This window comes from Macaca nemestrina, chromosome 17, assembly GCF_043159975.1.
Source record: "Macaca nemestrina isolate mMacNem1 chromosome 17, mMacNem.hap1, whole genome shotgun sequence".
NCBI lineage: Eukaryota > Metazoa > Chordata > Mammalia > Primates > Cercopithecidae > Macaca > Macaca nemestrina.
In genome coordinates this window covers 39,917,339-39,929,376 of record NC_092141.1, presented here as the reverse complement: position 1 = coordinate 39,929,376, position 12,038 = coordinate 39,917,339, and the positions used below count along the sequence as shown (strand labels likewise).

The 12,038-nt window shown below is 55.2% G+C and overlaps 1 protein-coding gene across 2 annotated transcripts in view; it reads right to left on the bottom strand.

Annotated features, from left to right (window-relative positions):
* LOC105485203 (RAB11 family interacting protein 4) overlaps positions 1–12,038 on the bottom strand; it is a 144,204-nt gene that overhangs the window by 32,765 nt on the left and 99,401 nt on the right. The window contains exon 1 of one of the 2 annotated variants that reach the window (XM_071082665.1): positions 11,637–11,793. The exons of the other annotated variant lie outside the window; for it this stretch is intronic. Coding sequence (XP_070938766.1) covers positions 11,637–11,666 — 30 coding nt within the window. The 5' untranslated portion in view covers positions 11,667–11,793. Of the gene's footprint in view, positions 1–11,636; positions 11,794–12,038 lie in introns of those variants that run through there. 2 annotated transcript variants of the gene reach the window in all.

The window sequence follows — 12,038 nt, the reverse complement described above, 5'->3', positions numbered from 1 at the left end:
AAACAAACCCAGCAGCCAGACCCAAGAATTCCAGGCGTGCCAGCTCAAAGAGAAGCTGTAGGTCAGGGGAGGTATTTCCTGTTAGCTTTCAGTCCCCCATTACCTACCTGAAGCCACAAAGATCTCCTGTCTACAAACAGCTGGTAAAGTCACAGCTCACAGAAAGAGAACAAAGTTGACATACTAGGGCGCCTACCACGTGGCCAGTCTGCTCTGTGCTTTACAGAGACGGTAAACTCCCTGCAAGTAATTATCATTTCCCTCCTTATAGATGGGGAAACGTGGCCGGGCGCGGTGGCTCACGCCTGTAACCCCAGCACTTTGGGAGGCCGAGGCGGGTGGGTCACGCAGTCAGGAGATCGAGACCATCCTGGCCAACATGGTGAAACCCCATCTCTACTAAAAAATACAAAAATTAGCTGGACACGGTGGCACGTGCCTGTAATCCCAGCTACTCGGGAGGCTGAGGCAGGGGAATCGCTTGAATCAGGGAGTAGGAGGTTGCAGTGAGCTGAGATTGTGCCACTGCACTCCAGCCTGGTGACAGAGCGAGACTCCATCTTAAAAAAAAGAAAAAGAAAAAGAAAGGTGGGGAAATGGTGTCCAGAGAGTCTCATCCACTTTCCCCTGAAGTGCCCTACAGTTTTTCTCTTTATTCCCCTTTGGAGTCACACAAAAAGTTGGGGCCATGCAAACCCAAATCAGGAGTTCCCTAATTTCAGTCGTCCCATCTAAATTCTCAGAAAAGATTTTCCAAATGCCTTCTGGAAGCTCCAGTTCCCATGCAGCCACTGCGCCTCTGGTTCCCCTGAGGAAAGCACGGACCAGAGGTCCCAGCAACTCAAGTGTCAAAAGCGAAGTAACGGGCTGCAGTTGAATGGGGTGTGTATAAAGGGCTCTCCTGGTTCTTGGAATGGGCAGTTATTTTTTGCTACAAATTATAGCTTTTCAAGATGTGGGTGTTTGAAGAGAGGGGTTAATTACTCACACAGCCAAGAGTCTGTGGGGCTTGTTTTGGGGGCTCCATACTTTACCATCATGATAAGAGGAGTGATGATAAAAATACTTCACTCAAAGTGAAGGTTTGGGAGGGAAAGCAGTGGCTCAGGCCAGCTCTTTCCCCTCGTAGAGTCCACCAAGTAGGTCAGGCTCCTTTTTCAGGGGAGTGCCCTCCGAAGAGGTGACATGGAACTTTCTAGAGAGAGGCCACTATCCAACTCAAGGAGAGTATGCCTGGATGGAGCCGATCCATGGTCCAAAATCAGGGTGGGCTCCCACCCAACTCCTCCTCCGCCACAGAACCCTCAGGACTTGGACAGCCGGCAGGCTGCTGATGTTTACCCACAGCCAATAGGCCAAGGCTCCATGTGACCTGCCCTTCTGGAGCGGGCAGGTCAGGATCAGCAGGGTGACTCTCCTCCTCCCAACCCTGCAGGGCCTCCTGCCAGAGCCCTCGGGTTTTATAACCCTCTCCTCCTCCCTGCCCATCTTCTGGTACCTCCCATCAGCACAGAGCCCCCATGGTCTTCCCAGAAAGCTCAGTTCAGGTGTCCCTCTTTGTCCTGTGGCCTTTGCTAGACCCAGCTACCCAAGTTTTGTGTTCCAGAAGCTGCTGTCTTGCATGGGGGATTGGGGTGTGTCACTCAAGCATAGCTGGCCAGAGCTCAGCTTAGGGCCTCCGGCCAGGGCAGGCTTTCCTGCAGTGGGGACAGGTGAGAGGGCATTAGGTCTGGGGCTCACAGGGTAGAGACCCTCCCGCCCAGGGAGTCCACTGGGAACCCCCTCTAAGAGCTTATGGGCTCCCCACTGCCCACAGAACCAGGCCCAGCTCCTGAGAGCAGTTCGCAAAGCCCCTTCCAGCAGGTCTCAGCCTCAGGACGTGCTCTGCCTCTCCCCTTTCCTAGTACCCCAGGCTTCTGGGCACCTTTACTCACCTCCATGCCTCAGCACATGCTGCTTTTTATGCACGTGGGGCATAAGCACCACCTCATCAAAGAGGTGGTGCTTCGAATCTCTGACACTGCAGGCAAAATTGAGGAGGTCGGGCTACTGCCTTTCACTAGAATCTCAAGAGGGAGAGGGGCAGAGAGAAGATCTCTGAGGAAAACAAGGTTTAAAACCATCACCTGCTCTTAAAGCCTCCCTCCAGCCAGCAGTTCATGCACAGCCCCTGCTTGGGGGCCACTGTCACCTAGACATCCCCATGTGGCTATCTCCCAGTGCCTCCCCAACTCAGCCCCGACTTCCATGAGTAGCCCACACCTAACCCTCTGCACTGCTCCAGCCAGACCCTGTGCAGCCTTGTCACCTGCACCCCTGCAGGTGCCGTGCCGACTGGGTGCCCATCCCACCACTATTCCTCCTCTCTCTCCATCCTGCCCCACCCCACTGCAGCCCAGCCATCCTGAAGGATGGGGGCCCTGACACATCCTGCTCACACAGGCCCCTGTGCCTTTGCCACTGCCCCCTGCCCAGAACGCCTCTGTCTCAGGAGCAGTGCCATTGGCTGGCACTCCCCGAGATCCTTAGCACCTAAAGAAGCACAAAATAGTATTTTTTCTCTTTTTTTTTTTTTTTTGAGATGGAGTATTGCTCTGTCACCCAGGCTGGAGCGCAGTGACACGATCTTGGTTCACTTGCAGCCTCCACCTTCCGAGTTCCAGCGATTCTCCTGCCTCAGCCTCCCGGGCAGCTGGGATTACAGGCACCTGCCACCACGCCGGGCTGATTTTTGTATTTTCAGTAGAGATGGGGTTTCACCGTGTTGGTCAGGCTGGTCTCGAACTCTTGACCTCAGGTGATCTGCCCGCGTTGGCCTTCCAAAGTACCATGGTGCCTGGCCAAAAAGAGGTCTTAAACATTTGAGAACAAGGAAAGCATGCATCTGCGAAGCACCTATCATGTGCCAGGTATTTCTGTGCATCAGCCACTGTTTAGATGAGAATACACAGGTTCAAGGAGGTTAAGTAATTCATGAAAGGCTGCAAGGCTGTGATTTGAACCAGGTCTGATTTTAACGCAGCAAGGAGGGTACAGAGAATATCAAATGCTCTCAGCGATGTGACATCCAGCACCCCATGGACAACGCCATGCACTGGAGTGGACTCAGGCTGACCCTGCGGCCATGGGAACAGCAGTTAGCAACGCTGATGGTACCAGAACTTGGACTTGAGCTGAAGCTTGCAGGGACCACGGCACACTGGGTTTCTGAGGTCTGTGCCATCCAGGCCATCGGGCAGAGCCCTCCTCCCCTTTCCCACCACAGGCAGCTTCAAAGAGGCGACATGTGGGAAGACTTTACAGAAAGGGAGAGGAGAGATTTGAAAGAAAATTGCTAAAAGGAAACACATGTGAAAATGAAAACTCAGGCAAAGTGGGAGAAGGACGAGGGAAGAAGAAAGAGTGATGTCCAAGGATTATAAACTGAGTCAAGAACACCAGTTTCCCTCTGCTCCCTTGGGAAGGCCAGTGACCCATTCCCTGCCCTCATTTTCCCTCTGAACCCAGATGGAATTGGGCAGACCTTAGATGATGCCCAGCAAGAGAAACAGGGAAAGTTGCCTTGCACACAACCATGACAACTGTGGAGCCACGATTCATATGGGGTGAGGCTCAGAGAGGTCTCTCAACTTTGCCAAGGCCACACAGCTGGCGAGCCATAAAGCTGGAATGTAAGCCCAATCCAAGCTTGTCCCCTCATATAATCTGCCACCACTACAAGGTGCCATCTGCTTCCCTGAAGGAACTGGACAAATTATGTAAGTTCCCCAGAGGTTACCTAGTTTCTGTTTCATTAAATCTGAGACACCTCTGAATTTACAATGCACCGTTATTTCAACTATGCCGAGAAAAAGGCGCTGTCAAATTATAATAATCCACGAATGTGTGACACATTCCAATTTAAGATGTTAAATGGAAAAAAAAGGAAAGGAAAAAAAGAATGTGCCTTAGAATCGAAAATACCATGCGAGTGTGAGTGGGGAACAGGGATTCAGTCACAGTTCCGCAGACTGTGTGTGCAGTGAAGGGCAGTCAACAACTCCACACAAGCACATGAGCACACACCTGCTGCTATAAAATCCTTCTTTGCTAACAACTGATGAAATCGTGCAGATAATCATACAAAAATGTGTTGGCCAGACCTGCCTTGTCAACAAGAACCCTCATTTCACCAGGAGGTCATCAATTCAAGGTTGCCTAACATTAGTCAGACGAGTCAGGCACGGTGGCTCATGCCTGTAATTCCAGCACTTTGGGAGGCCAAGGCGGGCAGATCACGAGGTCAGGAGATCGAGAGCATCCTGGCCAACATGGATTGCTTGCACCTAGAAGTTCGAGACCAGCGTGGGCAACATAGTGAGACCTCATCTCCACCAAATGAATAAATAAATAGCAAGGAGTGTTGATGAACCCAGCTACTCAGGCAGCTGAGGTGGGAGGATCACTTGAGCCCAGGAGGTTGAGGCTACGGTGAGCCAAGATTGTACCACTGCACTCAAGGTGGGCAGAAATGCGAAACTCTGTCTCAAAAAAAAAAAAAAAAAAAAAAAGAATCAGTCAGGCGGAGGCTGTCCTACCCACCCAACCAGCCAGGCTAGGCCAGGCCAGCCAGCTTCGCCTGAGTGGAGCTACAGACCTCTGGGTAGCCAAGCTGGATGAGCAGGCAGGTTTGCTCCTTGGTTGACTACTAAGGGCAGTCACCCAGTGTGGCCGGGCGGTGGCACAGCCCGCACCTTTTTGTCTGGTCTTTCTCCAAATCTCCTGGGGCGTGTGGCCAGCCAGCGCCTCAGCATTTTAATAAGCCAGATGCTGCAGGCTGGCAATGGCGGACAGGCAGCACTGCTCCAAGCCAGCTTTCCCAGCTAGGCACAGGTGGATGGACAGGCAGGCCCTGGCTGGAGGCGAAGGGCAGGTGGGCCGAGGTGTGGATGGCCATCCTCCCCTTGGCAGGCCAGCCACAGCCTGGCAGCCTGAGCAGCCTGTGGAAGGACAGGCGAGGTACAGCCTCCCTCACTGAACCTGGGAAGAAGGCTGTCACCTCGGATGCTGCTTGGCATCTCATTCACAGATTGCCACGCAGATACCAGTCACTTCACCCCAGACCCGGAATCTGCATCTGCAGAGCCCGAGCAGGTTTGTTAAAAACACAGAAGCTGGCTGGGTGCAGTGGCTCACGCCTGTAATCCCAGCACTTTGGGGAGCCAAGGTGGGAGGATCACCTGAGGGTAGGAATTCGAGATCAGCCTAGGTAACATAGTAACACCTCATTTCTACTTTTTTTTTAAAAAAATTAAAATGGAAAAAAAAAGATGTAAAAACGCACAGAAGCTGAGGAAGCAGAGTTTTGCTTCTCTTGCAAAGGCTCTTGAGTAATGGAGTTCTTCCCCTGCCACCTTCCTGTTTGGGCCATGACGCTCCCCGGCAAGACATTCTGTTAGATGTGAAGGTTATCAGTCACAACAATCAAACCAGCTGAAGCCTGCAGGAACTAAGAATAACAGCTCCCCCCAAAGCACAGTTTTAAGTGCTTTTCATACATTTACATATTTGAGCCTTACCACAAACCCTGTGAGGGTGGTACCACCCTCATCCTCATTTTACAGGTGGGGAAGCTGAGGCACAGAAAAGTTAAATAACTTGTCTAAGATTCCACAAATAGCAAGGGGCAGAGCCAGGATTTGAACCCAGAGACAGCCTGACTCTGACGGCATTTTGGTACCAAACTGGTCTGCGTCTCCAACCATCTAACCGTCCATGAGTGCCAACTAAGTAAGGGCCAAAACCTAGACTGGGCATTTTAAATCACCATGGCTCATTTTATTTTCACCACCACCCTGCGAGGCAGGTGCTATTATCAACCCCATTCTACAGGTTGGGCACCCCAACCCTCAGCCACCCCACAGCAGGGGGGTGGATGAACAGGAAGCCCCATCTGAATGCTGCCTGACACGCAAACACACACGTGTGTGCACACACGCATATATGATCTGGGGCCCTAAACTGGACAGACTAAACCCAAAGCTGCTGCCCAAATGTGGGAGTGACTCCCTGGGGTCCTTAGGACCCCACAGAACCGTGCTGCTGCCTGCCCACAGGCAGAGGGTGTGGAGAAAGGAGGCCAGGGAGAGTGAAATCAGAAGGGTGAGGTCGCTTGTCCAAAGTTCCACAGCTAGCGAGCAACAGAGCCGGAATCTAGACCCAGAAGTTTTCTGGCACCCATTTTTTCACCTTAAGGAAACAGGCATTGGGTGACAGAGTGTGGCATGAAGGTGCCTGTGTCTTAGGTAGGCATTTCTTCCAGGAAAACCTGGGAGCAGGGGGCAGGGACTTGCTACTATTCTCGTTCCTATTCTAGGAGAGAGACTTGAGTCTGGTCTGGTGCAGAGGGCAGACATCCCTCAGCTCCCTTACCCCAAGTTCACTGGAGCAGCAGCGGCTATTTGAAATGTGGGTTCCCTTTTCATGGTGTCAGGCTTACAGAGCGCAGAGGAAGGTGGGGGTGACCGCGGATGACTGAAGAGAGAGGGCCCGCCCACTCTCCCACTCTCCAGTTCTGTTTAGGCCTTCCTCTTTCTGGTCCCTCAAAAGAGAAAGGCTCCCATGAGCAGAGCCACGGATATTAATAACTTCTACAGAGCTTTGTTTGCATCTGAATTAATGTTTACGTTGTTGGGAAAGAACCCACTTGTCTGGGAAGATGAAGCAGGTTAAATCAATTAAAAATGTGACCAACATTTGGAAAACTTCCCATTTCTTAAGGGAAGTCAAGAAGTGGGTTTGGAAATGCTGGCATGACTAGCACTGGCCTGCCAGGCGGATCTGGGCTGGAGGTCACCCAGACCCCACAGCTCTGGGCCACAACAGCCACCCCTCTGACCTTCATACGACCTTTGTAGGCTGCACATCTTTCTGGTTGCCTGTGTCCTCCTCCCCGTCTCATCTCCTTTCCAGGTCATGGGACAAAGTGAAGAAGCAACCACCCAGGCTTTCTGGGTGCTCAAGAGGGTTCTGAGAATCTGAGCTCTTGGTCATCAATGCTCTTGAGGGGGGCTCAGCTTCTGAAGCACCAAGACACTCGGGACCCCTCTGAGCAAGGCCAGCTGGGCGCCCCCAGCATCCACTCAGCCTTGAATGGGGTCCACAGAAACTGGCCAATGACAAATTCCATTCACTTAACAGTATTATGATGAGGCCGCAAACACTTGGGGAAGGACTGCTATGTGTAATCAGACACTCGGCATGAGAAAATGAGAAAATCCCTCCAAATGAAAGCAGATAAGGGTGCTGTCCAGGCTTTTGGGGGCACCTTCTCTGCAGCCTGCCACCCAGTGTGGGCTCCAGACCATGCTGCTTGGAACCATGGTCAGGCCCAAAGCTGCAAATCCTCCCAGGAGAACACGTGTTGGCCAAGAGAGGTAGCCAAGACACCCTGCTGAAGCCCCACCCACCAAAAACTCAGAGGGCACCCCAACCCTCAGCCACCCCACAGCAGGGGGGTAAACAGGATGCCCCATGTGAATGCTGCCTGACACGCAAACACACACGTGTGTGCACACACGCATATATGATCTGGGACCCTAAACTGGACAGATTAAACCCAAAGTCGCTGCTCAAATGTGGGAGTGACTCCCTGGGGTCCTTAGGACCCCACAGAACCGTGCTGCTGCCTGCCCACAGGCAGAGGGAGTGGAGAGGGAGGCCAGGGAGCTCTTGAGGATCAGAAAAGAGATGAGGAGACAGCCTGGGTGGCACGGGCCAGAGTGTGGAAAACACAGGCAGGCTGCTGGCTGCTTTATGGGCCTTGAGAGCAGGACCTATCCCTACCCGACAGGAGCTGACCCGTGGGAACAGCAGGCAGGCGCAGGCAGCTGTCGGAGACGTGGCTATATGCACATCGCCGGTGTGCCCTTTGCTGGTTTGATTCATGGGGTGGCAACGGCATAGTCTGGCAGGAAGTGTTTCCACGTTCAATGGACAGGCTCATCTGACCCAACTCAAGCTGAGGCAGGGAAGTCCGTGGCAGCCGTGGCCACAGATGCCTGTCCTCCAGAAATGCCTCAAGGCCCAAATCCCCTTGATGCGGAGGTTCTGAGGAGGGCAGAGCAATGGAAGGCAGCTCATGCCTGTGGATTTCTAGTCTTACTTGTACTGTCAGTCCCCCCTTCTCCTCCTCCTGGGATTCTGGGTTGTCACGGCATTGGGTGGTCCCCCATCTCTCTGAGCTTGTCCCCTGTCCCCCCAGCCCTGGCTTGCTCTCCAATCACATCCCATCTTGTAGTTCTGTGAACATAGCATGCCAGCCACGGTCCCACCTCAGGGCCCTTGCAGTTCCTCTTTTCTCTGCCTGTACCTCTTTTGTTGGGATGTCACCTTCTCAGTGAGAACTTCCCCATCTGACTCTGAAACCCAGCACTCCCTCCCCTACCCTGCTTTCCCTCCTGCCAACTCCCATGCTCCGTGTTTTACTGGTCTACCTGTCTCACTACCATCCTGCGAGCTCCTTGAAGGCAGGGGCTCTCATCTGTTTTGTTCACTGCTGTATCTCCAGTGCCCAGCACAGAATCTGGCACAGAGTAGACAACCAAGTATCTGGCGAATGAATTCAGTACCACTTGCCCTGTACTAGGCAACATGCTAGGGGCTGAGCAAACAGAGATGGAGAAGCCTCCGGGTCCTGAAACGCCTCCTCATGAGGAAGACTGTGGTACCATTCAGGGGCAAAGATCATACAACATCCAGGAAGGCACCAGGTGGGCCTGCCAAATCAGCATGCCTGTTTTCTGGTGACTAACTGGTATAGACAGGACCACCCAATAATCCAGCCATGAGACCTGAGGCAAAGTAACTGGGCATTGATTTTCGAGGCCAGTGTTTGATGCCATAAGTGCCCAGTTCCTGAGTCAAGAGCCAGCAGAGCTGACCCAGAGGAAAACAGAGTCCAGCCCCAGGGGTTCCGTACGCCTGGCAAGGCCAGGGCACTGTGTTCCACTGCTAACACCAGGCAGCAGGCACGACCAGATAAAGATGCTTCGGCTGGGTGTGGTGGCTCATGCCTGTAGTCCCAGCACTTTGGGAGGCTGAGGCAGGCGTATCCCTTGAGCCCAGGAGTTTAAGACCAGCCTGGACAACATGGCAAAACCCCATCTCTACAAAAACAAAAATTAGCCAGATGCAGGGTGGCACACATCTGTAGTTCCAGCTGAGACTGAGGTGAGAAGATCGCTTGTGCCTGGGAGGGTGGGAGGCTGCAGTGAGCCCTGATCACACCACTTCACTCCAGCCTGGGCCATAAAGCAAGACCCTGTCTCAATTAAAAAAAACAAAAAAAAAACAAAAAAAAAAACCTTCCCTTTCAAACACAATGAGCCCTGTGCCAGGAGACAGCACGCCCTTTCCCGTTCAGATACGCCTGCCTTCTGGGAACTGCTCACCAGCTATTTCATTGGGAGCCTCTCCTGCCCCCTTCACCCCCTCCTTACCCATACCTAAAACATATAAAGTGACATTGCGAAGGCCCCTCAGAACAGAATCAGTTGTGGAAAATCTCAGCATAACAGGCTGCCCAGAGCGGGGACTGCCAGACACCTGAGGGTGCGGATGAAAGAAGAAGTTATGAGGGCCCCAGGTGAACCGCCAAAGAGAAAACCTTGGGTCTGAAGCAGCCTGCCTACCAGGAGAAGTGGCGAGGAAGGCTCCAGCATGCTTTAGGAGGGGCGCAGATGGTCGGGAGGGAGAGTGGGGGCCAGTGTAGTGTCTCAAGCTGCAGCCCACAGTCTTCCAAGTGCAAACTGCCCCTGGAACCCCGAAGGAGGTGGCTTAGAACCCAACGGTCCCTCTAATTTCTTCTGCTTTTCCTCCCTCACTTGGCTGAAAGTCCCTCCCAAGGGCAGGCTCCAGGCAGTCTCTCCTACAGACCTCCCTTAGGGCAAAGGTCATGCCTTCCAGCAGGCTTACCTGGCCTGGCTAGTTCCGTCCCTCGCCTCCGGCCCAGTCTTATCTCTTCTACTGGCCTTAGTCATTTACTCCACCCCCTTCACCGAAGTCCAGGCCCCCCCTCAAATTCCGAAGCTGTTCACTACCCGTTTGTCCAAGCGGTGCTGCCTCCTACAGTGAAGAACCCAAGCGGCTTCCCTCGCCCCGGCAGGCCACACTCTCCCCCTGTGAAGTCACAGGGACCTCAAAGACAACTGCAGACAATTTGCAATCAACTTAGAAGAGCGGGGCTGGCCCAGAGCAGACCCAGTATTCAGACTCCCTGAGCTTGCAAACACCTTGAGGGCAGGGAAATGTCTCGTATGTAATGTTCCCTGGGCACATAATCAACAGTCCCCGAAAGCCAGAAAGGAGGGTAAGGTTTGGGCCAGTGCCAGGGTGCCAGCACCTGGGGGAGACCCCAATCAAAGGCAGCGCGACTTAGGCACCCCACCAAGGTAGGCTAGTTGGTAGGGGGAGGATATGGGAGGGGGAGTGTGAGAGCTCCTATTGCAGAGGTCTACTGGCACACAATTAGTACTGCCTCCGACCCCTTTGGGTCTCCTTTTTCCCATCTCAGCAACCACTGTAACCACCTTTCAGCTGGGGCAGGACCTGGGGATGTTCCAAGGAATGTGCCTGCCCCACTGCTTTTCAGCGTCCCAGGAGCCCAAGCCACTGCCACCTGCCGCCTGCTCTGGGAGGGCAGGACAGAGATTTGGTGGATCACCAGGAACCAGCCCAGGGTGCTGCCACTTCAAGACCTGATGGAGGCTAAGTGCAGAGACAGGACCCAGACCTCTCACATCGCTTTGAGAAGGAAGGTATAAATCAGTCAGTCAAGGAAAACTGACATGGCCCTCGGGGGAGTGAGTTGTCACTTCCAGTCCTCCGTGGGAGAGCAGGGTGAGGGGAAAGGGAAAGAGGAGGTACTGGAGTTAGCACGGGCGAGGAATGGGGTCCGGGGCTGTGTCGGAACCCGGTTTCCCACAGCACAGACACGCTCTCCAGAGACTGCGCCGCCAGGACCTCGGAGACACTTGTCGCCCGCACAGAGAAGTGGCTGTGCCAACAGCTCCCACCACCAGGGGAGACCGGCCGCCTCGAGGGCCACAACACACCTCCCGCCACGGCAGCTTCTCGGCTAGAGAGAGGCAAGGCCCTGTCCCCCACCACGACCTGGGCTGGCCCCGAGGACTCCCCCACTCCACCCGCCCAGAGGGACGGGGGAAGCCAGAAAACAGGCTCTGTGCAGCCGCCAAGAGCTACAGAAAAACTTCGCGGCGCTCCGCCCCCTCGGGGACCCGGCCAAGGGTACGGCGTTGGGGACCACGCCGGTCCCGCAAGGGCAGGAGGGCAGGGGCGCTGCGGACCGAGGTGGGGCGCGCGGTCGGGTTCCCACGGAGGCGCCCCAGCAAACGAGCCCCCTTCCCAGCCCACCAGAAGCACTTCCTGAAAGCGCGCTGGGGAAGGAGCCGCCACCCGCGCACCTGGCAGCGGCTTCTACCCGCGGCCGAGCGAGACGGCTCAGGTAACCCGACCTCTCAGGCCAAGTCCGCACTCCGCCAACTTCCCGGGGCCCGGAACCCGGGGCCGCGGGCCGGACCGAGCCAGGTGCGCGCCGCCAGAGCCCCGCGAGCGCCAGCCCCGGGGCCGCCGCTTACCTGGCTCCCGAGAGCCGGCGGGGTGCGCATCCGCGGGCCGGTCCCAGGCAGAGGCGCGGAAGCCAGCAGGCGCGGGTCGGCGGCGCTCGGGGACGCGGCGGGCAGCCCCGAAGCGCAGGAACAATTCCGGCCGCGCCGCCGCCGCTCGCACTCCTGGGCACCAGTGGAAGGCGCGGCCCCGCCCCCGCCCGCGCCTGTTGCCGGGAGACCCGCGTGGGCCGAAGGGCTCTTTGTATCAAAGCTGCGGTGACATCACGAGGCGCCCGGGCCCCGGGACTCAGGGGCGGGGCCTCGCGCCGGGGCGGGGCGGGGCGGGGGCGGAGGACGGGGACAGGGCCCGGGAACCCGAGCCGCGGGGCGGGGCCCAGGTAACCCCGCCCCTAAAGGTAGGGGCAGGTGGCT